The sequence below is a fragment of the Hypomesus transpacificus genome, chromosome 18 (assembly GCF_021917145.1).
Source record: "Hypomesus transpacificus isolate Combined female chromosome 18, fHypTra1, whole genome shotgun sequence".
In the NCBI taxonomy this organism is placed as follows: domain Eukaryota; kingdom Metazoa; phylum Chordata; class Actinopteri; order Osmeriformes; family Osmeridae; genus Hypomesus; species Hypomesus transpacificus.
In genome coordinates this window covers 9,093,146-9,120,781 of record NC_061077.1, presented here as the reverse complement: position 1 = coordinate 9,120,781, position 27,636 = coordinate 9,093,146, and the positions used below count along the sequence as shown (strand labels likewise).

Below are 27,636 nucleotides of genomic sequence, written 5' to 3'. Positions count from 1 at the left end.
TGTAACATTCAGTCATGTCTTGGGAAAGGTCTCAACATTTCTTGAGGATAATAAAGCTTCAGGTCCAACACATGTGGAATGAATGAAAATAAACATGCTTAGACAGCCCTTAAATGACCTGCTTCCCTTGCAGCAGCAATGGTAACTTTCCAACAGCATACACATTGCCCTACTGTTGGAAAGGAAAACAGTGTACTCTCTCTACACCACTTCATATCGAGACCTAAATACTGACCTCAATCAAACAACAGTAAAAACCAAAAGCAAAAAAAAAAAAAATCAGCGAGAATGCCAATGTTTCATAACTTCATAGATAAGAGCAAAAATACTCACTCCTAACTGTATTTTATCGTAAAATAAGGCTTCTCGGTGTTCGGAGATTCTAAACAAGTCTTGACAGCATGGTTCACATGTAGCCCTCACATGGTGGTCATCACACATGTTCACTTGCTCTTGTCCGTGAGGCCCATCTTACTCTTGGACTTGGCCGGACACACTCGAAGCAGGGTGAAAGCTGGAGGCAACGTCTGCTCTAGGAACGGTGGGCTGGTCACTTCTTTCACCATTATTACATATTCACCTGGAAAAAGACAATGGTTGATGAGTAACTTAATGTGTCACATTTCATTCTGTCTGGAAGTCCATAGAAATAGGAACCATGCTATTACTGTTCCATGTTGGCAGTTATTTCAGTGAAGCTGATCTGTCTTCTGGCCCTCTTATTGCTCTGTATTGAGTAGTACTGTTTGGGTTTAGTTTGTCAACTCACAAATCACATAGTCAGTTCTGAGTGATTCTTAGAGGAGGCTCTAGAGTCTAGACAGCAGATATTGACTGAGTCCACTGATATGAGTGTAATTAGTGTGGTTGGATGGATGGATCTCTTAGCTAATCAGTGAGATCCAGCAGGATATATACTGCCTACATGCCTAAGAACTTTACATCAACAAGGATTTGATTTCCTTGTCAGATGTCTCATTTGTGATATTTTGTTAATGTAATGTTTGTAACACACTAACTCAAAGATCTGATGGTTCATGTGGTGTTTAGCAGGTTTAGCAAATTCGGACCCCAGAACTAGAGTTATGGGTTGGGTTTGAGCATGGGTAATTTACTCATTTAGATGGTCAATTTCAAGTGGATAATCTCAACAGAAAGTAAGAGAGGAATAGTGAGAGAGAGAGAGAGAGAGAGAGAGAGAGAGAGAGAGAGGGAGAGAGAAAATGCCACAGCTGACAGTTCCATCTCTCATGACATCACTGCCTCCAGTATCTTGCCTGTCCACTGAGGCCTGACGGGGCAGCGAGACATCAGAGATTGATCCTGTATAGATGGACGTCCTCAGCTGCTGTGGCCTGGCCACTGGTGTCTGCTCCCAGCTCAGGCAGCAGCAGGAGATCCTGTTACTGCGGAGCAGGCGCTCTCCCTCTGGTTGGCTGACGGGGGATATCACTTCATACTTCCATAGTATTATAGGATGGAGGAATTAGCCCAGTAAGCTTAAGGGGTACGGTATCTATACAGAGCGGCTTCCCCGAACCTAAGCCCCTCTTCCTGGGTGTACGGCTGCCACACCTGTCCCAGTTCTGACGTAAGAAATATCACTTTCACTGGCTGAATGACACGCCGAAGGAGAGAGTGTGATATGCGATAGGGTTGGTCGTTTTGTAGAACCCTATAAACAGGAATATAGTACGACAGCTTTTGTATGCATGTACTCTATGCATGCACATGTGCATATAAATGCATCATTCTTTATATGCATGCCATACTACTGAAAGTTAATCGAGCACTGAGCTTTGAGTTCCACCCTGTGCTTGATCTCTCCGTCTAAAATTAAGTGTCATTAGGCAAGGGCCGGAAATATCATTTCAACAACAAACAAAACAAAAAAAACACAAAGAGCAGAGTTGGATATGTCTGGTTCCAAAAGAAGGAAGGTTAAATGACAGAGCAGCTGTCTGCCTTGTCGCTCCTTGTCATCCACAGCGTTCCCTGTCCCAGACCTAACCTCGGGGGAGGCCTCCTGCTGCTGCCACTGTTCCGCCAGGCAGGCTACCTCAGAGGACGGGGGATAGGCTGACACATGCTGCCCAGTTGTCAGACCCAAAGTAATTCCATCTCTTTTCTCTATAGATTCACATGTGTATACATGGCAATCTTTATGTAAACTGGATGGAGGGGTAGTAGAGAGGGTAATTGAATTGTTGATGGAAGCTCTTCTCTGTTTTTCTAGGGTTTCTCCCTCTACTAAACCTTCCCAGTTTTTGTTGTAGAGAGCTCTGTTGTCTCTGCAGCACGTAATTACCCGCTTTTTTATGCTTTCTAATTGTTTTTACATGTTAGTTGGACTGCTTGCTTTGGTCTAAGGATTTTTTCCACAAGCGGTTAACTGCCAGAAAGTGAGACGTGTGTTCACCTGGTCTCACAGTCCTGCTGTCTAGAGGGTTCACCTTGGTGTTGTTGGCCAAACGGGGCGCAGTGCCAGACCTGCAGAGGGAAGTGGAAAGAGAGATAAAGGAAAAGAGGGGGAGATAGAGAGACCAACATGGAGACAAACAGAGATCAATCAATTGATTTGAAGAGTATTGCAAAAACAGACCACATAAAATAGTGCTTTCAAAAAGCAGCTTTTGTATGATCTATTGTCACAAGTTCTAGACTTGGTCAAATCTTTGCACTTAGGTAAAGTGGATATCCTCTGTTATGTTTTGGCGGGGACCAATCAATGCTGGGGTGATTGAAGCTGAGTGCTTTGGAAATTATGCTTTCGGGGGTATTAAGGTCTCGCTATCTCAACTCTTTCCATACATTCATGCATATGAATGTAGCCAAGGATCAAAGATCTCAAGACGGCCATAAGACAGGATTACTATGCGATGAGTTCAGTAATCTTATCAGTAAACTGCTTCTAATCCTTTTGAAAATGAAAGAAGATACCCTTCTGCCTTCTCTCCAGCAATAGACCCGCTATCAGATGCTCAATGCTTGTTATGCTAAAATGGGAGATTGAAACGTTTCAACGCTGATGAGACATAAAAGAAATCATAACAGATCAAAACAGTTCCTAAAAGCTCAGAATTAGCTTTGAAAAGCAAACTATATTTGAATTCTTGAAGAGTAAAAGTGGGAGGTTTTGTGTTCAAGCTGGTTGAGGTTCGAGTCCAAAAAGAGACCTTTACAACTGTTCCAATGATGCATTTAACAAACATTTTCATCTCCAACGATAAGGGAAAGGGTCATTTGCTTCATTTATTTATTTGCCAAACAGTTTTTGAAAACCCAGAACCTGAAAAAATGACATCATTACTTTGTAGAAATGCACCGAGACTAAACTGTCACTCCTGTGCACCCGTATGGATGATGACTGGAGCTGGTCCACTGATGGATCTGTCATCTCTTTTGCGTTTCAGAAAAACAAACTAAGACTGAAGCGCTTGCCTGCTGTGAGGGATGCAGTGAAATCTAAGGACAGGGCCCCCAGCCAGAATCCAACACAGAGTTAGGCTCTGCAGGCCTGATTTTCTGGACGGCTCAGTACAGGCGTGGACATTGGGATTGGCCAGCAGTGATATCACTTGATTTTCTGATTGGTTCTCATTAGGAATGCGGTTTAACTTTAAGGGCGCTGTTTGTTGTTTTGGGGGCTTTTTTTTATGTGACTTGAGAGGTGTTTTTTTGTGGAACTTGACAATATAATAAATAACCCAATTATTCAAAAGAACAACTGCCTTTAGCAATCAGTCTAATCATTCTTTGAATTCAAAACAAAAACAAAAATGCCAACTTTTATTACATTTTTACAGGGTCTGGCCAGTATCACAATTCCAACATGTTCTCAGACATCGCAAATACAGCCGGGAAATATGTGTCAAAAAGCATACAGCCCAGCAGTAGTTAACTGTGTGCAGGGTGTAACTAACAGTGCCAAGAAGAAAACATGTCTCTTTTGACAAAAACAAGTTTCTGTACTGTAGTGTAGCTACTCTACAGACAGCCAACACTAACCATCACAATATTGATGTTGATTTCAATCAACTGCATCAATTAACTGTTATTAACTAATAACAGAAAACAGGGTTGGATCCAGGTGTGTTATATAACATGCACACGTTAAAAGGGAACAGATTTAACATGGTTCAGATACTAGGGTCAGCCAAGGTCCTTCATCTCCACACAAAGTAAAGACTTCCCTTCTTTCTCTGCTTCAAGATTTTATTTTTGTGTTTGTAACCTGAACTTGACAGCAATGCTGTGAAAGACTAAACCTTGGAGAGGAAGGAGTGAGAGAGGAGGAAGGCAGAGGGAGCATCGCTGAAGGTTGAAGGAAGGACCACAGAAGACACAACTTTCCAAAGGCGAGCCATTATCTACAAAAAGTGATTTTGTAGCGAGCAGTGCATAAAAAAACAAAACACTCTAAACTATAATTTGGTAAACATTGTCAAACTGATGGTAATACTTGATGGTAATGAATAGGGAAATAATCTCCATACATTTCAGTTCTACATAAATGCCAGACAACTGATTTGAAGGTTTTGGGTTTATAATAGATTACGTGGGTTAGTCAGAGTGCTTGCAAGGGGTCTTTTTAGAAGGGGTCCTAGAATAATGATTGGTGAGCGGGGGTGTTTTGCTTTACAATCCCAGCCTGCACCACATTGTGAAGCCTTCACATAATAGGGGATTTCCTGTCACAAGGCTGTCTGATGCCATTAATTTGCTTTTCCTGCAACATTCTCTGCGGCTACCGTCTGTGGCATCATTGTGCCAGTGCAGCCTAGCAAAGACAGTCGTTCTCTATTCTGCCATGTCTCCCCTGAAGGACGGTCTTTTCATAAAACACTGGCACTGTAGGAGAGGCTTTTAAGAGACGAGAATGCTGAAGGGAAACTAAGGGTTTGAACCTGAGCTTTCAGACGCAGGAGGTCTTAAGAAAAATGTTCCCTGGTTGATTTCTGAAGAAACTACCCACAGATCTAGTACTGTGAGAAGAGAATGGAAATGGGGGGTATAAGTAAAGGGAGGGGGGGGTTAAGGGAGAGAGAGGGGTAGCGCCCCCCGTCAGCCACCTAACGTTCCTGCAGCTGGAGAGCACATTCCAAGGATCCTGGAGGGGGGAGAGGGAGGGGTACAAAGGAGGCCCAGGAGATACAGTGGGCCCCCCACCGCTGGCTCCTTTCAGTGAATACACTAGATGATGGGGATTTCTATGAGAGTGTGGCCTCCCCTGTCTGAGATAGGCCCTGCAGGGAGAGGGGGATGAGAGACAGAGAGGACGCGGGAGGGTGGGGGAGGGAGGGAGAGATCTCTTTCTCTCTTCTTCTCCATACGTCTTATGGTGGTAGACGCCGAAGACAAGATTGAATGGGGAGTGAGAAAGGACAGTTCTGAAGTGAGGGGGGGGAGGGGGAGAAATAGAGGGAAGGAAAGAGGTAAAGCGAAACAGAGAGAAGGAGAGATGGAATAGAGAGGCCATGGCTGGGACAGCCTGGTGTGCAGAAAGGCCAGTTGTAAACAGGATACGGAGCGGTCTATTCAGAGGACAGAGAGGGGGGTGTCACTCATGGGGTTACCAAACAGCACGGGGTGGATGAACTTTAGATGCACCACTTCTCACAAACACAAGTGACAGTATATACATTAGAGTGAGAGCCAAACCACACTGGCTTCTAGAGTTATACAGTCTAACTCTAAAAAAGGCATCAAAAGTCAAGCCCACACATGAAATTACAAACTAAGAAGAAGAGAGGTCAGAAATGGAAAATGTCAAGTGGGCAGAGTCCATATGACCATACTGGGGCTGTTATGTAAACTCCACCAGTGTCTGGGGTTTCCTCAGCTAGGTAGCAACGGAATTCTTTTGTCCACGCCTCCATAAAGTTCCAGGTATAACAAATTAACAATGCATCAATATGGATTCAAATGAAATCTGATTGCTTGTTAGAACTGTACTAGACAGTGGCAGCAAACACCGCTGAAATCACTGGACAGCCGGTCTGCTACTTACAGGAAAAATAAAAAATAACTGAAAAAGAAAAAACGATATACTGTACTTCCTGAATAAACTCTGATCAATATTTCAAAACACCTGACGCAGCGTTTCAAAACTGTAGCAGACTACAGCCTAGTGCATTTCCTTTCCATGTACATGAGTCATTGAGCCATATCTTTTAACAGTTACACAAGCACCGCTTTATCCTCCCCAAGAGCCCCAGATGAATATTTATGTCTATGGGAGGGAAACTTTTCTTCAACACCTCTCCCCCTGATTTAGCGTTCGGTACCCTGGGTGTATAGACATAAGCCACAGCTCTCATTACCCCTTGAGAGAAAGAATTCCAAGGCTCACTCTCTTATGCAGACACAAACACACACACGTACTGCATCCACCACACGTAAGACACACACGCAGGCACAAACACACGCACACAAGAAATGTTTCAGAGTGATTTGGAGAGGGCTAAGTCCCCTTGCAGTGCTATACAATCCCGTCCATATGTTTGGCTGTGAGGTTTTCCCCCCTCCTGCATTACGTCACAGCGGAGCTATTTGAGCAGAGCTAGGGGGATTAGGGAGTGAGGAGAGTAAAAGCCCCTAGTAAACCTAAAGCGCATCCCCTCTCGCATCCAGCTGGTTTCAGTTTTGCCCCCCCCTGTGCACCTGCTTTTAGTTATTATCCCCAGCGCGGATGGGAACGAGGCTCTGTCTTTTCAAACTTCCAAGACCTATTCAGTAGGTAGGGGAGAATGGGCCAAGGCTCTCAGCGTTTGGTTCGTGTGTTGTGCCTCTCAGGCGTACGGACAACTGAGAGCCGTCTCACTCGTGCCATTGTGTGTTTTCCTATGCCTCAGTCGGAGTGTGTCGGGGGGATGCATGGCCCTGGCTTCCCCCCCGCAGCACTGCATGTTACGCTGGTAAAAGACTGAGAACTCTTTGCCACCTGGAGAAGCACCAGGCCACTGCTCAGCTACTGTGAAGATAACACCACAGCCGTTTTGGGGTGAATATTGCTTCTTCACAAATAGCCAAAAAGTACTTCACAGACAACCCAAAAAGTCAGACTTCACCTATTCTGAAGCGTAATGTCTATGTTAATGTGTCAAAAGTTAATGTTTCCATGAATGAATACATTCTACAAATCAATAGAGAGAATAATATGAACTTGCATAAGCATGCATGTACATATACATAATATTTATTACTGCCATACAAACATAGTTAGCAATTTCTTTCAGCGTGCTCAAACCAGACACAACCAAACATAACAGGCATAACATTTCACAAACAAAATCATTTTAAAGAAAATAAATATGAAACATAAAAGTTGCACAGAGTTTGCAAAAAATAGAGTTTGGTCAAAGTAGCCTCCCAGAACAATTTAAAGCAGTTGATGTGAGGTGCTGATGAATGGAAGAGGAACTGTTCAGTACCTGAATGGTCTAACAGTATTAAATGTCTGGAAGCCTTTTCCCTGAGGGGAGAGGTGTGAAGAGGAAGCTGGCAGGATGATCAGAGTTCTGAAGTATCTTAAATCCTACAGTAAACACGATTTAATTCAGCAAGTGTTCAGATAGTGTTTCAGAGTCTGGTACAACAGCACACCTGCTATACTGTATATTTCACAGAGGGGATACACTGGGTCAGAAGGTTTCAGTGCTGTGTAATTTGGTGAACCGCCACTGACAAGCAGCATGGTTGTTTTGACCCTTCAGACATCCCACTGTATGGTCCTGGATTCATTCACCTTCATTCTCTATTCTCATGTCCGCCAAATCCTTCAATTTCAACTCAATCCTACGATGGAACAGCTTTTGTTCAGATAGAAGACCATTCTGCCTTAAACAAGATATTTCAATCGTCGTATGTCTTGACATGAAGAGCAAAAAAAAAACAGACAGCCATTTATCTCAATTCATTCAAGCCCTGAGCTGAAATGTACAAAAACAACAGGTGAAGAATGCATTCAGTTCACCCTACAAATCAATATCATTGGTGTGAGTCACTCAAAACCTTCTTATCCTACAACAATGAGCGAGCAAAAGCGACGAACCTCCATGTAGACCTCACACCGATAGGCATCTCCCCTTTGTTCTCTCTATTCTTCTTTATCTAATTCAAGTGTCAATTTTGGACCGGACTCCCTGTCGAGTCTTTATGTGGCCATTGTTTAAGCCCAGTGAAGTGAGATCGCTCCTTCTTAATCATTGATCCAATTAATTTAGAAAACCTTTTACTTATCATCCCCAAAGAATGGAGGGCACTGAATGAAAAGTTGTTACAAAAGAAGTTACTTCATACCCACCAATGTCATTGATTGACACTGGAGCCAGACCTCATGCATGTCTCCATTGTGTGACATTATGGAATTTCACAAAAATCTAAAGGTGGCCTCACTGCCAGGGCTAAACATGTCAGGATTGTCAAATGAAAAACGCCAAGTGAAACGTTTTCGGTAATTGACAACCAACTCTAAAACCCCAATGGCCTTTTTACTGTTCGTTTCCCAAATAGTTCTTTATGGGCAATGCCTATTCTACTGTGGGTGTCATATTAGTGTACCTTTTTCAGTGGACACCTGGCATTTCTATGCTCCATTCTTTAGTCTTTCCACCAGGGAGACATTGAGTTTCACTACAGTCGGTCTCAAACTATCACAGACAGCAGGGGTCCACAAACCAAATGGACTAATAAAGGGGTTTGCAAAGCTTTTCCAGAACATAATTTAACCACTCAAGGGCCTTGTGCACTCTCCCCCAGGACACAACATATACTGTATAGTGAGCAAGGAAAAAAGAGTTCATGAACATGTGTTGGGCATTTTTCCTGGATATTCACAATTTGACTGGGCAGTGTACAGTAATTGCCTTCCTCAGGGAATAATTACTGCAAGCAGCGTAACCAAATCTATAAGGGCCATGTCTTTAAATTCTTCTAAAAGATTTACAAATTATTATCAAATTATTAATTATGTTTTAATAAATGATGTGGTATGTCTGAATATTAACATATCATAGCATTTTATATTCATTCCCTGGAGTTAAAAAAGTTTCTTAACTCCAGTTACAGACAAACTGGGATTCTGTCTGGCATCGCTTGCAATGAACGCAGATGGTAGTGTTGCAGAGAGAGATGATATAACAAAGCATCGCTGGTGGGATGGAAGGCTTCAGTATATGTGTGGGTGTCTGCATCAGTCTGTTTTATTTGTGTGTATAGTGTTAATGATGAGCTCTCCTAGTCCTCTGGTCTCAGATCTCTCCCAAAGCTGGCTCACATAAATGGCTACCGGTAGCCCTCAAGTGGAACAAGACTCAATTCAGTAAAACAATTTAGCAGTAAGTGTGTAACCTGTTAAACAAACAGTGGAAGTATAATCAAGCAGCTTTGTTAGTCTGTCGTAATTACCAATGCATTCCTGTTTCAGTTAAAAGAGGTACACCTGTGTGCCATCAAATTTGCAACCAGCTTTGTTGCAATTTGTTGAAACAGGTTCATAAGAGATAGATTATGATGTATGTTATGTATGTGTGACTAAACCTCGTCTGGCCACTTCTGATAGGAACTCATAGGTACCTAGGTATTTATCTTGAAACGGATATGTACAATGTGTGTGCATGTGTGTGGAGGTACCTGCTATCAGAGCTTTTATCCTGTGAGAGTCCCAGTTTATCTACACGGGTGGATAACTTTCTGACATTTCTCTGTAAACCAGAACAAGGTAGAGGAGACAATCTTATCAATAGTAAAGAGACAACAAACTAGAGGATTGCAATAAAGTAAAGTATAATATATAAACATGCTACACTGACCTTGTCCATCTCATCCAGTAGCTGATAGGGTATAAAATCAGGAGGGGGAAGTGCTAACATTATATCCTGGAATTTGGCTTGACCGTCCTTTACCCTCTGATTGGCTGGAGATACCCCTTGCTGTCCAGGAAAAAGCCCTGTGAATGGAGATACAAAATCAATTTTAAAGAAGCAGGTACATGATAAAAACTAATTTCAACTGGCTTTCCAAGTGGCAGACGTTGATGGTCTAAATTAAATGGTGGTTTTAGTCGGTTTTAGGAGGTACAGTCATTTCTGCATGAATCCAACATGGCAAGGTTCAGTCAATTCATAAACTGAACAATTCAACCCTGTTGCCAGATAAAGGCCACAGAATATCACCAAGCTCATTTCTTTTTTTTTCTTAAAAAGAAAAATGGAACTCCTTCCCCTATCCTTGGTTTAACCTGACAGATGCATTGCATGTTTCTCACTCCCTTTCATTTTCCTGTGTGGTCTCCTTGGTAACATGGGGCATGGTGACAGTGTGTGGCACCATTTGAGGAAGCTCTAAGTGGATGAGCGCTGTTTCAGGCCTGGCTCTCACAGCACATTCTGGAGTCCAGCTCCTCATTTCCTTAATGCACCCGCTGCTGAATTGTAATTACTTTACATATAGCTAGCTAGTGTGCTTACTGGGACCAGAGTGAAACTAGCAATAAAGCTACAGAGTGGAAGAACAGTATGTTCATTTTGAACCTGTTTAGCATGACATTGATAATCATTGGCTATATCTCAAAGAGAACAGCCAAGCTACCTGGAACAACTGGGCTATCAGACAGCTGAGCTGACCTTTGGTACCAACACAAACTCTGCTGTACTCCAGTCAAGTCTACAGCTTGGTAGACAGATCATGACTGTAGACATGAGAGAGGAGCCTCTTCCTGCCCCCTGGGTGTGAGTTTCAATTAGGTTGACAAGGAGACAGAGAGACAGAGGGAGCGAAAAATAGAAGGAGAGAGTGTGGGAGAGCGGCTGGAGAAAGGTTAAGGCTCTTCCTTCTGGGACCTGGTAGCAGCGTGAGAGTGCCGCCTCTCTCTCTCCAGCAGGTTGCTTGGATCGTTTGACCTCACAGCCTTGCGCACCCAGAGGCTAATTAGCTGTCTCCCTCTCTCCTGGTCCGACAGGCTGAGTCAGAGCTTACCTGCTAATCATCACCCAGAGACACCAGAGAGAGGAAGTCAACAAAGGAGACAGGGAGAAGAGGAGTGTAAAGATAGAAAGATAGCAAGAAGTGCTTTGGGAGAAACACTGCAGTGACATGTAATTCTAATACAGCATCTGTTATTTGAGAGATAAGTAAATCATGCTTGTGAAATAGAGAGATTAATAGAGAGAAAGGGATGCTGAGCAAAGGGCAGAAAGCCAAAAGAGGCTATGGGAGAAAGAACATTGAGGGAAAGAGAAAGGATAAGGCACCAGAGCTATGGACAAGAGAAAAGGGTGACTAGGTAAAGGAGGGACGTAATGCAATGAACAGAAGGGAAGGAATGAATGACACAGGTCAAGACATCATTAGGGAACAGATATAGGGAGGAACAGTGTCAAGGAGCAATAAACGATTTAGAGAAGCAGCAGACGAGTACATTAGTGACTTTCATAAACTTATCTGTTCAGAGATAAAGCCGAGGCATTAGCTTTCATTATGCACCATTTCAAAATGCTAGTCAACACAGGAGAGGAAAGCGCTCTCCTTAGAGGGAAAATAGTTTGGCTTTATCGACCAACCAAGCCAGATTACATTTTGAAAAACAAGGTTTACAGTTTGATATTACTCATGCTGTATCACACACTCAGAATGCATACAGCCAAAGTAGACAGATATAGTAGCAAAGTTATTTTTTTTTGGAAATAAATAATTTTTCGCCCACCACCAATTTTTAGTTGCCACGCTTAGGGCTTCTTTGATGTCTGCAATGAGACAAATGAACACCCTGGATATTATGTTCTTAAAGTGAATCATGTCTGCTACTGACTAAGCCCTAAAGAGAGGATCACAGAGTGTGGGCCTGATTTCTCAAGATGAAAACATACAAGGCTCATATTCAGCTTTTTTGTAAATATTTTATTCAAAACGGTTCTGCTCTGGCACAAAGTGCTTTGCACGTTGTTTCTTTAAAATGTATTTTAAAATATATCACTATGCTACACATTCACTAGGTCTATGCATAGAGAAGAATGACATATTATCTGTAGACTCCCATTTCCAAAAGGTGTTATGCATAAAATGATTCTCTTTCATTGTTATCATGCCCAAATCCATGACACTACACCATGTGAGGTACCAGTGTTCCGCTGGATGATAATCATGACCCAAAAATCTAGCCCTTACAAAAGAAAATTGTCTATGTCTTTTTTTACTTTATGCCTCAATAGAAAAACACATTATCTACTGTTGAGAGAAAAATAGTATGATTTAGACTGGGGAAAAGGGAACCGTGTTCCATGTCTCCTAAATAGCAGTTTGTACACTGCAGGTCAAGTAAACTAGGGTTCAACCACTATACCAATGTTTGGCTAATATTGAGCACATTTTTAAAGGTAATCAAGCAACATTTGTGAAGGATTATGAGATGTGATCTCATGCATAATAAACTCAGAACTAAATCATTCCAATGCAATGTAAAATTTCTTTTTTTTAGATAGTGTAGGCAATGAGTCAGCCAGGCAAGCAGTCCTCCTATGACAGTGCAGCATTGTCATCACCCCCATAAGTTCAGCGATGGTCCCTTCCCCCTCTCTGTCTGGTTTCAGACTCCCAGTGCAGTCGTATCAACACCAGTGAAGCTTCAATCATTCTCCTGCCTCAGCACACTGACAGGCTGCTGCCGCCTGACTCCACTTTCACAACACACTGGTGTCGAGGTTGTGCTTTCTGGCTGCTGCTGGTACATTATTAAGGGCAAAGCCCAGCAGGTGTTGTGATTCCTTTGTTTCCAAAGTAAGCATAAGGTCTCGACCTAAACACCTGTGTGTCATGTTCAATAACACAGAAATCCAACATGGCCGTCAAGCGAAAGGTTGAGAGCACCTAACAGAGTTGCCAAAGACTTAGGTTACAGTACTGTGCATTTCAGAATTACATTTCTAATTGAAGACGAGAGATAACATAATGTATGTATTAACAACCAAGTGGATAAGGGGTTTTAATGTGCAAACCATGGGTCATAAAACCTAAAAACACCTGACATAGACAGGCAGCTACCGTATGGCCCCGGGTAATATTGAAGCAGCCCAGCTCAATCAGGATGTGCCTGGGAGCCTCCCCATCTCACCCAGAACAAGGACACACCAATATTTAATCAAATTAGCAACATAACTGCTGTGTCTGCAAGGTTTCATTGTCCACTGCCTATGAAAGAGATGTAAAAGAGGAGGTGGGACGGAAAGACAAGTGACAGGGGCAGCAAAGTGTCTTAAGTGGCAGAAAAAAAAGAAAAACAAATCACAGCCCATTAATTTTCTAATTAAATGCTCCCTGCCCGCACGGATTTTGTCCTTAGTCATAAAGGGAGTGAGGAGGATGGTATGGATGCTGTGGTGGTGTCAGCCCCTCAAGGTCTCTCCTCCCTCAGGTCGCTGTCCCTGGGTGTCCCATGGCCACACAATTAGCCTGCTGTAAGCTGCTCCTTACAGGGCAGAATATGTTCAAACCTGTCTGTCTGATTAAAGTAATTGCTGTGTTTTTTCTCATTAAAGCTTACCTGTGGAAGGGTGTAGGTGCAAAGTAGTCATCACAGTACTGTGTGTGTAAGCACACTTCTTGCTTATGCTGTAGAATTGATTGAATTAACAGAGACTTAGTGAGTGTAAACACTGGAAAGGAATATTTTGTATGAAGCATGTTGTCACATTCATACCTTTCACATTCTATATGGCTTGTTATGCAGCTCTGAGGCGTCATTACAGTTAGAACCACACAACAAACATCTGTATGCACTCTTTCTGCTACTCCATAAAAGCATCTGCCAAGTGGCATCATATTACCAGCATCATCCAAAATACAACCAAAAGTAATCTACTCTGTTTGCTCTAGTGTAATGTATTCTATATGTATCTGGAGTGGCGTGCAAATTGTGATGATTGTCTCTGGATGGTTCATTAAGTAGCAATAACGCGGAGCATTAGTCTTGAGCCATATGATATTCATAGCTGCTCATCTCACTTAACCCAACATCTACTTAAGCCACTGCTGTCAGACACAATCATTTAACCAGCCAAATCATAGAGTCATGGTTAACATACACAACTAGGATCTCCAGTTCCCATCCAAGTAGGGGAGCCTGCCATGCTACAGACTAAAACCCAAAGGACCCCTCCCATCTCCAAACATGCTTTCAAATGAACATCTACAGTCTCAACGCTTAACAAGGAGGCTGAGGAATTTGGAAGGACATTTAAATGCATGTCCTTCTTCTGTTTCAGTCCACTTGGCCATCCATTAGATATGCATCACTTTCAAGGCATGCTCCCTGAGCAAAGGACCATTATTAAATCATCAAAAAGGATGGAAGGAGAGAGGGATGGATGGAGAGATGGAGGAGGTAGAGGTGAGATACATCCACCTATGGAGCCCTGGTAGAAATGACCTTGATTTATCCAGTCAGAATCATGTCTGCACCCTACCCTCGTAAATCCAAGGCCAAAGCCTGCAGATAGTTTTGATGATCAATAAAACATAATTGGATTTTTCTCACATATTTGACCAGAAGTATTATAAAAGCAGATGGAAAACTGTAAATTTTCTCTTTTAATACCATTCAAAGGCACTTGCTGTAAATAAATCTTTGCTGACTGGCCCAGGCACAAGCCTTTATGTGTGCTGTACCCCCCCAAAATCTTTATAATCATATTATATTGATACCTACCTTGAATCTGGTTCTCCTTTACAGTGAAACATGCCTTTAGAAGCAAAAAAGAGTTATACAGATAAAACAGAACCTTAAAACACTGGGGTATTTTGTCTTCATTCAACCCTGTGCATGACACATTGTGAGTGTCCAGCTATTATGAAATAAATATCAATACATACAAATGTGGGAATCACCCTATACCCTGCCTATACTTCACCAATACCTCAAACTCAACAAGAGGAAACTCAGCCATGCTAAAAAGAGAAGTGAGAGAACACACTCCATTAAATCAATTAAGTGTGCTGCTGCTAGAGTGTAGGGCAGGAGGATAATTACTTAGGGAGAGCCATCAGAGACTAATCTAATGATGATGCCCTTTGCTCTTCTTCCCCAGTCTTGATGAAGCAGCACTCCTATGAGACTGGCTCTGCCTGCGAAACCACAGAAACCACAAACACAGGTAAGAGGTTGTACGATTGGAAGAGAGAAAGTGAGTGAGAGAGAACACGGTGGAGGGAAAGATTGGAAGGAGAGAGAGCGTGTCGGGGGATGGAAGGAGTGAGAGAGGGATGTGGCGGAGGGCAGTCAAAGGAGCCTGGGGGGGTCACCTGCTTTCTCACCTAGCTTAACTGCAGCTAAATGAGCCAAGGCCATCAAGAAATTAACCAGGCAGTGTTAGGGAGCTAGGGCTCTGACCTTTCTATCTTTCTGTCTCTCTCTCTTCCACATGAACTTTTACCCTTTTCTGTCCATTTCTCTCACTCCTAGTTCACTCCTATCTCTCGTCTGGCAGCATGAAAAATGCTGGATTATCCCCTGTGCATTTCCACCCGACTGAGAGTTTCCTTTGAACCTTCCTGGCTGAGGCTTCCTTGCGGACCTTCACAGGGAGTGAAAGGATATGTGCCAAGGGAGGACGAGAGGGAGAGCGAGAGAACGTAGAAATGGAGAGATTTCTTGCAGACCAATACGGAGAAACAGAAAAATGGAGAGGAGGTACTCGAGCAGATGGTGATGAGCCATGGTGGATTTTTACAGACAGTTGCACTTGAACGCAGAGCTCACCACATGAGCTAAAACTAAGGCTCCATCAGCCATATTGATTTTCTTCTCGACCACCTCTAATCCTCATAGCCTCTCCACTCACTCGTAAACCCAAAGCTCAAACTACAGACAGCACAAATAACAGTAACCAAATAAACCAAAGGTCTCTATTGTACATTACGTGCAAAGGTACATGGAAGTTGTGATGGTTGGTTTACCTGAGGAACACTCTGTGACGGTGGAGGACTCTGCCTTTCCGGACCGATCCATGCTGACTTCCTTTCCTATGCAGACAAATAGATAGTATGGTTGTTCACAATGTCTTGGAAATACAACAGTCTGCCTGTCCATATCAATTATCACCATCCAGTGCTTCCCCCTTTACTCCTACAGTAACCACATAAACACAACACACACATATGCACACACACAATAATTAACATTCCAGACAGCGGGAAGTCTTGGTCCTTCATCTACATGCAAGCCTCGATTGTCTTTTATGGACACCAATATGAAACGTTTATCACCCTCACTTCCGGCAAAAGGTAATTGTCTCCAGCATGCCAGCGGTTAACAATGAGCGAGCGAGGCGTACTAGCCCTGGCCTAGGGCATCTCTCTCTCCTTCTCTGGGTGTGCAAGTAGGAGGAGACGGCGGAGCCGCTTTAAGGTTAAAGGGGCATTAACCTGCCAGCAGGTAAGTGGCATTTAGAGGAGATTAATGACATTGATCAAATGCCCACCCGCCTGCACGCTCTGCCCTTCTCCAGACGCCCATGTCTGCCTCCTTCAGCTCTACTGCCGTATGGACAGATGAGATGTGATTTGTAGCACAGCCACTTTGCTTATTGAAACAGTAGCAACTTGGATAGTCTCTAGGCATTTAAGGATGTCTAGCGCCAGTGTCTGGCAAAGCCGTTGAGTGATGTCTTGGTTAAGAAAGTAATAATGTGCTAATTTAGCTAACGCTTTAATCTCAAGCAACGTACAAGGGGGGATTGAACAACTTGATCTCCTGTCAAATGCTCTTCCACTGAGCTACACCTATCCCACACTGTCTGTGATACGGATTGCGAATTTTACGCCTTTTTGTTCCAACCCCAACATCACTGTTTAATATCACCCTTTAACAACAGCTCAACAGCATCCTTATGCCTTGGAACCCTAAGTTAATTGAGACGTCTGCAGAGCCAGATAGTCTTGCAAGCCATGCTCCAAAACTTTGGAGCTCCCTGAGGAAAATCTCAAGTAAGCATACTGTATCACAGCAGCCAAACATGAAAGATCTCTTTACAGTCCCAGACGAGTAGAGCTGGGCTCTCCAGGCACGTTCTACTAAAGAAAACCAGGACTCTCTCTACAGTCTGACTGCCACCGGCTCTCATGGCAATGAGACTCTGGTCTCAACATTAACGCTTTAAAGAAGAGGGAGACTGGCGGGATGGAGTGAGGAAAGAGGGGGACAGATCATTGTGGAGGGACAGAATTTATGCAGAGTAAACTGCATAGCAGAATTTATGCAGAATAAACTGCATAGCTGTAAACAGGCATCTGTGTGCCATGGCATGCGCATATACTGGCATGTGTGTGTCTCTTTGCATTTGCACACCCTACAGGTGTGTGTGTGTATTTGTGATTAATGGTCAGGGCGCGTCTATCTCTTCTCACCGTCCAGGTAGCTGTGTGGGACTGTGGCACCTCTCCCATGTGCCTGGCCGTCTGATCCACTTCCAAACTCCCACTCGCCCTCCGGGAGCGACGAGTCAGCCTGCGCCACCGATTTAGCCCCCGCCACCGCCACCGCCACCGCCAGCGGAGAGGGAGCTGCAGCCGTGGCGAGGGGGAATTCAGGGCCTCCAGAGTCCGGGCTTTCAAAGGCTCTCTCCATCAAAGGATAGCTGACAACCTGAAAGCCACTGAGAAAGGGGAAGAGAGAGGGAGACGCAGGCAGAGAGAGTGGGTGGGGGTGGACGGGGGGAGTGAGGGTTAGGCAAAGAGAGAGAAAGGGTGGAGGAGACAGAGAAAAGCAAGGGAAAGGGGGGCAGGGTGAGAGTGGAGGAGAGAGGTGGAATTCAGAAGAGGATGGCGTGTGTGGGAGAGGGTATGATAGAGAAAAGGGGGGGGACGGGACAAAAGGGAGAAAGAGAAAGGGCAACGCCAAAGTGAGAGAGAGAAAGAGAGAGAGAGTGAGTAACACTGCCACTTCAATGTCATACTCCAAGCCCTTTCCCGACATGCCAGAACTTTTACATACAGACAGTTCTTTCTATCCAGACTGCCTTCGTACAGTACAAAGCGAGCGCCCAACACAAGTTTCAAAGACAAGACAATGGCGTTGATGGGGGGTAACTCTGGCGAGAGGTGAGGAGGATCAGAGTGTGTTGCATCGTGTATGTAGATATGTGGTGGCATTGTGGCGGGACGGGACCTACAACGGTGTCTGGACAAGGGCTTTGACATCTTCGAACATCTTGAGCAGGCTGGCAGGAGCTGACGGAGAGACATCAGGGAGTCTGATACCGGCTGATATCTGGAGGACTCTGCCGTTTTCACCTGGGCATAGAGACAGTTAGTCAAATGGCTTCTACTACAATTACATGTTATCTTCAACAACTGGAACAGTTCAAAAGCTTTGTTCCATCACTATGCCCACGTGATCACCTCCGGCGTCCATTTTGTGTCTCACCTGTTGTTTTCTCCCCGTCCTTAGTCTGAAGTTGCACTTCCACTGAAAATGGAGACTCTTGGAAGACCTCCAAAACATCGCCTCCCTCTATGACAATATTGGATGCGCCACCTGTCGTATACAAACAGGTTTCAATGTCTAATCAAGGCTATTCAGTTTTCAACCACTGCTTCCTAAATAGAGCCTTTTCAGTTTCCACCCAACGGTTAATCAAAAAATACAGGCTCATTAAAACATTTGTAAGAGAGCTGCAGTAGACTGAAACAGGTGAAAACAATTATTATAGCAAAAGGAATGCCAACTCATCTTCCCCCATCCTCTGTACTGTACATCCTCAATGGGTTAGCTGATTAGCATACAACTCCAGATACTGTGGCAGTGAGAGCCATGTTACAGCCTTGTAAGGTATTTTCTCATGAATAGATCATCTGGTAGACATTAGCATACATATCAGATGTCTTCTTTGACAAAACGGCTCAAGACCAGTCGTGTCGTGTCATCTCATGTCAGGGTATCATGCCAGCATGCAATGTTAATTAAGTAGCTGCCAATGAAAATCTGCTAGGGAAGCATCCCTTCTACATTTTGCACTACAAGGCGCATAGACTATAAATAGGCCAAAAGTATGACCTGAAGAAGACTACTGCCTCAAATTGAACCTGACCCTCTCGCTGGTCTATCCTGTTTGCAAACATATGGTGTGAGTGGTGGGTAGTTTTAAGAGGAATAGCTATCGTTCTTAGATCACTGTGCTGGGTCCCAACACACGGCTGTATTAGTGGAGCATGCTGTTTAACTTGTTGACAACACAGTAGATTACAGCTTAACATTCTGTCAGTGATTACTACTGCCAAGCACCGACACAGGCCGGATGTAGTAGTTTAGTATTCACTAGAGAGCACAGGTGCACACATTAGTATCATCACTGGCAATGATCACCTATGACTTGGAGGATGTAAAACAATTGGGCAGAGATGAGGGGTAGATCAATACTGTGGGAGTGAAGGCTCCTTGCTGACAGGGGGCATTACTGTAAAGTGCCAACAGATGCCATGGCCGTCGGAATCCTAATATGGGCAATTTACACCCCTGTCAAGTCTGCGTTAGTCCAAATGAATCAGGCGGGGTTTCCACGTCTCCCTCATCCCACACAAGTGTACAGCTACAGTGATAGGCTACGTGCAATGTGCAAAAACATGTGCACCCAACACCCACACACGCACACAACACGCCTCCAACGGGAACAATCCACATTCCCCTTTCTTCCCACAACAAGACCCCCATAAACATGTCAGGGAGATGTCAAGCCTGCCTAAAACTCAGATGAGGGGTGGGATGATCTCCCAGGGCAGCAATGCTCTATAGCCCTTCCTCAACTTCCACCATCCACCCTCCCCAGCACCACACCTGTTAAGATGGCTCTTTCTATAGTACCCAACCTATATGTTTCCATGTCAGTCCTATGGAATGTGTTAAAACAGTAGGCATACAGTATAATATCACCTTCTATCCTGCACCCCCTGCCCCTCCCCATCCAGCTGCCACTAGGCATACTTTCATCCATCCCCAAGGACCATCAATAATGCAATATGAGGCCCCTACCAGACACACACACACACACACACACACTCTTCTCTCTTTCTGTCTCTCTCACTCCTCCCTGTGTGATTCATTCTTGGGCACTGTAAGGGGCCTCTCTATCTGAAGCCGTTATCATGGAGGCACTTCTATAGACATCAATAAATGACAGGCAAGGGGTCCTGGGGTCCTGGGTTCGCAGCAGAGGGGCGCCCCCGGTGTCAGCGCCCCGACTGACAGAGACTCTCACAGGAGGCCAGACAGCAAACAACCTGTCTCCAGTTAATATTTCACCGACCTATGCCATTCAGTCTGTCAGAAATGAAAGAAAGGGCTACATAGACATGTTAAAGGCATACGCTAGATTATAGATTAGATGCAGGTCTATAACCTAGAAACTGCAGTAACTAAGTCTTCTTAGAATGGAGTCTATTCCATATATTAGGATTGCATTCCACTAAACCTGGTGTGGTTTGTTTCCCAATTCAAGAACACTCAAACAGAATGGATTATTTTCTATTGCTTTGATGAGGCTGAGGGGAACTTCAATGGAAGAACATTTATCAACTGATATCATCTGGCTAAAAGTTTGGGTGCGTCCTAGATGGATCAGTTGTGAAACATCAAAACAGGCCAATGTTCCAATTCAAATTTATTCTCCAAACATCACTAAACAAAAGAAGACATAAAAGCTCCCTGGATGTTCTAGTTGAAAAAAGGTTGCCTCGCAGTCTGGCAGTGTCATCACCATGACAACCGAATCACTGAATTTTGTTTTGCCGAGGCAAAGACAGATCATAATTCAATGTGGAAACCCAGCCAACATCACTTACTCTACCATGATAAGAAGAGCGCAAAGCTACAATCTAGTTTACTATGCTAGTTTGCTATGCTACCTTGCTATGCTAGTATAGCAAACTAGCTAGTTACTAGCATAGCAAACTAGCATAGGAAGCCTGCATAGCAAGCAAGCATAGCAAGCTAGCTCAGCAAGCTAGGATGGCAAACTAGCATAGCAAACTCGCGTAGCAAACTGCAGTGTACTAACAAGGTCCTCCGAGTGCCAGTCTGCGTTTTAGCCAAATCTTTGGTCACTGTTGTCTTAGGCTATATCTTTCTGCCTTGGGGTCTTGTTAAAAGCCAACTGGTTCAATGTTTCATGGACATCAAAGAAATGAATGGGTTTAGGCAATACAGCTGACACAACACTTGGCCAATGACTAGGAGGCAGAGGCATGAGCTATTGGCCATTACTGCCAATAGGCTTGCTAGTCAACAGCAGTGCCAAGGCAAGACATTGGCTGAAATGCAAAGTTACAGGAGCCTAATTTGTTGTAAAATGTACACGAGTCCAGCACTGTGACTCACCCAGTGGTTTGCCATTGAGCCACACTCCCTCATAGATGACCCCAGAGCAGTGGATCAAGCTGCCCTGTCCGTTGAAGAGGTTGTTGCGCCACTGGCCCTGGTAAAAAATCAGTAAAGCATCATTATGTAAAATGAAAAAAAAAACCACTCGTCTGTCACTTAAATGGTATAGCCTAACCTGTGTCAAAGGAGGAATCAGGTTCAACAACTGAGGCTTTGCAAGTCCATCATATAAAGCATAGGATTTTAAAGATGGGATTTGACGTACTGTATATAATATGCATTTGTCTGTAATATGCAATCTTGAAAAGCTAAGAAACTGCCTCTCATAGAGTATGAAGGAAGACTTTCATTTTATAACTAAGGGAGACCTGTCTTCTTGGAGGCGTGAATGCAATACTTTCACCAACGTGTCTTAGAGAGAGAAAGAGAGAGAGAGAGGGGAAGAGAGGGAGGGGGCATGAGTGTCAAAGTCAAACAAATTCAGGGGGATCAATGAGTAGACTTTGCCTAGCATATCCAAGGGAGCCCCAGTCTCAAAGCTCTCAAGCACTACTTCAAAGTGGTGACACGTCCATTAGAATTTGTAATTCTGATCGCATCGACAGGCCTAAGGCTAAGGCACAGGCAACAATGCGCCAAGGAAATCTAGGCCAATGCTTTTAAATGAGAGAGATAGAGAGAGAGAGAGAGAAAGAAAGAAAGAAAGAAAGAAAGAAAGAAAGAAAGAAAGAAAGAAAGAAAGAAAGAAAGAAAGAGTGAGCGAGAGAGACATAATTCTGGATTTGTCTTTTATCCCTTAAAGACACTCATGAGTCATGTTGATCTTGTTTTTCCTTTTTTTGCTCTGATGTGTTCTTAATGAAGTTGTGTGGTTTCACAGCACTGCAGCTTGTTTTTAAAATATTCCAAAAAAAGGGTTAAGCACTAAGATACTACATCATAAAACCATGACTGTCATCAGAACACAGTACATTACAGTAGGAACACATACAGTGCCCTCCAAAAGTATTGGAACAGTGAGGCCAATTCCTTTATTTTTGCTGTAGACTGAAAACATTTGGGCTTGACATCAAACGATGAATGTGAAACCAGAGATCAACGTTTCAGCTTTTATTTCCAGGTATTTACATCAGGATCTGATGCACAAATTAGAAAATATCACCTTTTTGTTCGAACCCACCCATTTGTCACGTGAGCAAAAGTATTGGAACATGTGACTGACAGGTGTGTTTTGTTGCCCAGGTGTGTCCTATTACATACATTATTCAATCAATAAATACCACTGAATGTCTACACTCAGGTTCAGATTGGGTAAGATAGGTTTTGTCTATGCAGACTGTATTCAGAGGTGAAAACAACATGAAAACCAGAGCGCTGTCTTTGGGTGAAAAACAAGCAATTGTGAGTCTTAGAGAAGATGGAAAATCAATCAGAGCCATTGCAGAAACATTGGCCATAGCCAGTACAACCATTTGGAATGTCCTGAAGAAGAAGAAAACTACTGGTGTACTAAGTAACAGACGTCGAACAGGTAGACCAAGGAAAACATCAGCAGTTGATGACAGAAACATTGTGAGAGCTGTAAAGAAAGACCCTAAAACAACTGTTAGTGAGATCAGCAACAACCTCCAGATGGCAGGAGTGAAGGTATCACTATCTACTGTTCGCAGAAGACTTCATGAACAAAAGTACAAGGGCTACACCAGAAGATGCAAACCACTCATTAGCAAGAAGAATAGGAAGGCCAGGCTGGAAATTGCCAAAAAGTACAGAGATGAACCTCAAATTCTGGGACAAAGTTTTATGGACTGATGAGACAAAGATTAACTTTTACCAAAGTGATGGAAAGGCTAAAGTTTGGAGAAAGAAAGGAACTGCTCATGATCCCAAACACACAAGCTCATCTGTGAAACACGGTGGAGGTAATGTCATGGCTTGGGCTTGCATGGCTTCTTCTGGGACGGGCTCATTAATCTTCATTGAGGATGTAACACATGATGGCAGCAGCAAAATGACCTCGGAAGTCTACAGAAACATTTTGTCTGCCAATTTAACGAAAGATGCAACCAAACTGATTGGCAGAGCCTTCATCATGCAGCAAGATAACGACCCAAAACACACTGCCAAAACAACAAAGGAGTTCATCAGGGGCAAGAAATGGAAGGTATTAGACTGGCCAAGTCAATCTCCAGACTTAAACCCTATAGAGCATGCATTTTACCTGCTTAAGAGGAGACTGAAGGGAGGAACCCCACAAAACAAACAACAACTGAAAGAGGCTGCAGTGAAAGCCTGGGAAAGCATCAAAAAGGAAGAATGCAAAAGTTTGGTGACGTCAATGGGTCACAGACTTGCTGCAGTTATTGAAAGCAAAGGATTTGCAACTAAATATTAAGTCTTATTCACTTAAATATGTTTTAAGTATATCTGTTCCAATACTTTTGCTCACATGACAAATGGGTGGATTCAAACAAAATGTGATATTTTCTTAGTTGTGCATCAGATCCTGATGTAAATACCTGGAAATAAAAGCTGAAACGTTGATCTCTGGTCTCACGTTCATTATTTGATGTCAAGCCCAAATGTTTTCAGTCTACAGCAAAAATAAAGGAATTCGCCTCACTGTTCCAATACTTTTGGAGGGCACTGTATATAAATGGAAAATAAAACTGAAAATTGAACAGTTGATAAGGTAATAGCTGATTGTGATTAACATAAGCACATACAAAATTCAATTTCTTTCACACTAGCAATTGCTTAACAATGAAAAAACAAAGAACAAACTGTTATGAAGACTGTATGAAATATACATTTTTAAAATCCTTTTCTTTGGGCAATTTGTCCAAATAAGTTCCAGCAGTTTTTTCAGACATCTATAATAATTGTTAAAATTGAACATTTTAATTTTACAGGAAGGAGGGAATCTGTTACTTATGGCTTAATCTGCTTAAGCAGTCCCTCTCCTCATGTGAGCAGTGGGTTTTGAAGTTGATGCTAGCTTTGTGCAGCTGTCAGGGGCTGCATGCTGGGGAATCGATACTAGTCTTTCCCTGGGCCTCAACCCCCTACCTCCCTGGCCACTCCTGTTCAAAATCAATGTGACCTGAAACTGATTATCCAAGTTCAAGTTCAGGTCACGCTGAAGAGGAGTTTTCAGTGTAAATTTCGTGTACATTTCATAAATGGTCTGATTTCAATGACTGTAAATTGTGTGGAAGTGTAGGCAGCTCACAAATGCCTGTTGTATGTTTTTAATCAGCTATTATACTATGATGTGGCTCTGCTGGGACAAAGTGGCCCAATAACTGACTAGCATGTAGTTACACCGAGATACAACATTGTGTTTCCTGCAGCTATCTGCTGTCGTGATGGAGTATGTGTATACTTTGCTTACTTTGTCAGCAAGTATGCTGTGCTAACAAATCCCTTGCACTGGTATTTGAATGAATCACTTCAGTGCACATACGTGGCAATTTTTTTATGGGGAATAGCATTCATGAGACAGGTAAAGTACTCTTCAGTTTGTTTGCAGATCAGAGCTGTCTTGTGCGAGCTCTTGTGCTAGGTTGCTCTGAAGGGCTCAAGTGTTCAGTGGCATGGCTGCAATGAAAATCCATGCAATGTATGCTGATTTTGATATAAAGGCAGAAGCAAACACTTAGAGATGCATTCCCCACTACTCATTAAACTTAGAATACAAATAATATTAGATAACGTTAGATACTACTTTTACATTTATGCGATCACAAGTATACATTTTCTAATTCTACTTGTGCCCACTGTATATTATGTATTCAGAATCCATATAGCTCATTCTCACCAAAAGAAGACACATTATGTTATATAAGGGGAGATCACTCCTTGCTTCAAGTGATTTTGAGGAGTTTAAGTTAAAAAAAAACTACAAAAAACTTAACCACAGGCTTATAGATCTACTATTTTTCAGTCTGATGTGGCCCTGAACAGAAATACAATGGTGACCTCTTGTGGCACTAAATTTGAATAACATCATTGTCCATCAATGCAAACTTCAGATTATTTTGTGACTATTTTGAATTTACACCACTTTAAACCTACAATATAAAATGTACTATATTTTGAATAGATATTATATATAAATATACGTTGGCGGCATTGCCTCAGGGAGTAGAGAGGGTCAAACACTAATCGCAAGGCAGCTCCGGCTCCGTCAGTGTGTGATTGTATGTGTGAATGGGTGAATGACAAGCAAAACATTTCAAGCCCTTTGAGTGCCGCTAAGGTAGAAAAACTGTATATGAAGTCAGTCCATTTACACTTGAATTATTGTTTAACAAAAAACCTGAGGTCTTTATAGACAGAAGGTAGTTTACTGTATTGTCCTCCATACACCTGTCTGTCCCCTCTGCCCGTCTCACCACCATGGGGAGTAGAGCATTCAGCCGCTTTGCTCCCCGTCTATTGGAATTCACTACCACCCCAACTCAGAAATATTGACTTATTCCCCGATTTCAAATTGGAACTCAAAACCCATCTGTTTAAAACTGCATATTCCAATTAATGTCAATGTCAATTACTCTGCCTTCTTCTGTTGTTTTTAATGTAGTTGTATTCTTTATTTTGCTGTTTTTAAATGTATTTTGTACCCTGTACGGTGTCCTTGAGTGCCGAGAAAGGCGCCTTTAAATACTATTTATTATTATTATTATTATTATTACAGTACGGTTATTAAACATTATTCCCAATGTTCATTCATCTAAAAAATACTACAATTGAATAACTGTTCAAACCTACCTCATACACTGAGCCTTCTCCAAACTGCATAACCCCATGGCCTTGTCTTTGGTCTTGCAGCCAACAACCTTCATATTGGTCTCCATTTCTGAATGTATTTAAAAAGTAAATCAAACTGGATTTTAAAAGAATCGTTTTACACTTAAGCTCGAGTCCTAGAGAAGGCTTAAAAGTGTAATAACGTAAACTGATAAGGGGACAGCTGACCATTGCACATTCAAAATATCATTTAAAATATGACAGCTTTGTACCTGTACTGCATTTGACCTTCACCATGTCTTTTGTTCTCATGAAATGATCCTTTGTACGTCTGTCTATATTGGTCTTCAAGGAACCCATGACCTAAGAATGTAACGTGTCATTGAATTTCATACTGTCCTCTTGTCTGGAAGATGCTGAATGGCAAAGATGTTGCTATGCTAGCATGATGAATTGCTTCCCTACCATCTCGAAGCCCAGAAGAGAACTCCCCCTCATATCTCTCTCCGTTGGCTCTCTCCATGGCCCCGTATCCATGGAGCTCACCTTTGCTAAACTGCCCTGAGTAGGTATGTCCTAAACAGACAAGCAATGCATTATTACTCAGGAAATTGCAGTTTTTTCTGGCAAGGTCTTGACATTTGTAATAGTTTTGTGTTCTTATGTTTGTGGTCTGTAGGGGGGGAGGGGGGGTGGGTGATTAAATAATCTAATTATCAATGTAATTAGGGGGATTACAGGATGTGATGTGTTTGAGTGTCCAGTCTGTCCATGCATACACCGATCAGCCTACCTGTTTTTGCCCAGAATCTCTTCCCATTCCCCTCTATTTCCCCATGGGAAAAGTCGCCCTCATAGTAACTTCCATCCTTCATCAGGAGTTTTCCATGTCCTAGGTGAAATATGATGGCATTCTCTAAATGTAGCTACAGGGCACATAAACTGGTAGTATCTATATCGTCTGTTGTATTCTACACCTAAGGCTTTTCCATAAAATTGTTATATGATACGTACGTTTTCAACTACAATATCATGAAAAGGAACTACGCACCGTGCTTTTCTCCCATATCCCATTGTCCCTCATAGCGAAAGAAGCTGTTGGGATACACATACATTCCAAAACCTGGTGGTGTGGTGGGAAAACTCAGTAACTCTCATCAACAACGTCAGCCACACCGACTGGACATGGGGTGAGAATAACTAACAACAGTTAAGTAATTAGGGAATAACTTAGCTGGTTACTACTCAGTCAGTAATCCTTAGCATTCAATAACTCAATATACGATAAATAAATTACCGTTTCGTAACAGGTTTTTTGCTTCTCCAACATAACAGCTAGGGTTTCTTTTTTGGTTTTTGACGTTACCAGCCATCTTGCTTTGTGCGTCCTTGGTAACAAGATAGCAACAACAACAGTGCGCCAGTGGCAGTGCGCACCTAGTTCTTCCACAGGAACATTTGAAGGTCTACCAGCCTGGGGCCATTTACAGTTTCACGGCCCTGCACTACGCCCCTGCTGA

At 42.9% G+C, this 27,636-nt stretch overlaps 1 protein-coding gene across 1 annotated transcript; it reads right to left on the bottom strand.

The window, feature by feature from the left end:
- LOC124480228 (MORN repeat-containing protein 1-like) lies at positions 1-27,489 on the bottom strand. The gene is made up of 15 exons (XM_047039335.1): positions 27,414-27,489; positions 27,168-27,239; positions 26,910-27,008; positions 26,582-26,692; positions 26,389-26,479; positions 26,138-26,225; positions 21,362-21,458; positions 18,416-18,526; positions 18,162-18,282; positions 17,398-17,645; positions 15,949-16,014; positions 9,813-9,949; positions 9,634-9,704; positions 2,420-2,490; positions 1-580 (listed from the first exon to the last, which is right to left on the bottom strand). The coding sequence occupies exons 1-15, from the start codon at positions 27,487-27,489 to the stop codon at positions 444-446; spliced, it is 1,596 nt and encodes a 531-aa protein (XP_046895291.1). The 3' UTR covers positions 1-443.
- Between the last annotated feature and the right edge of the window lie 147 nt (positions 27,490-27,636).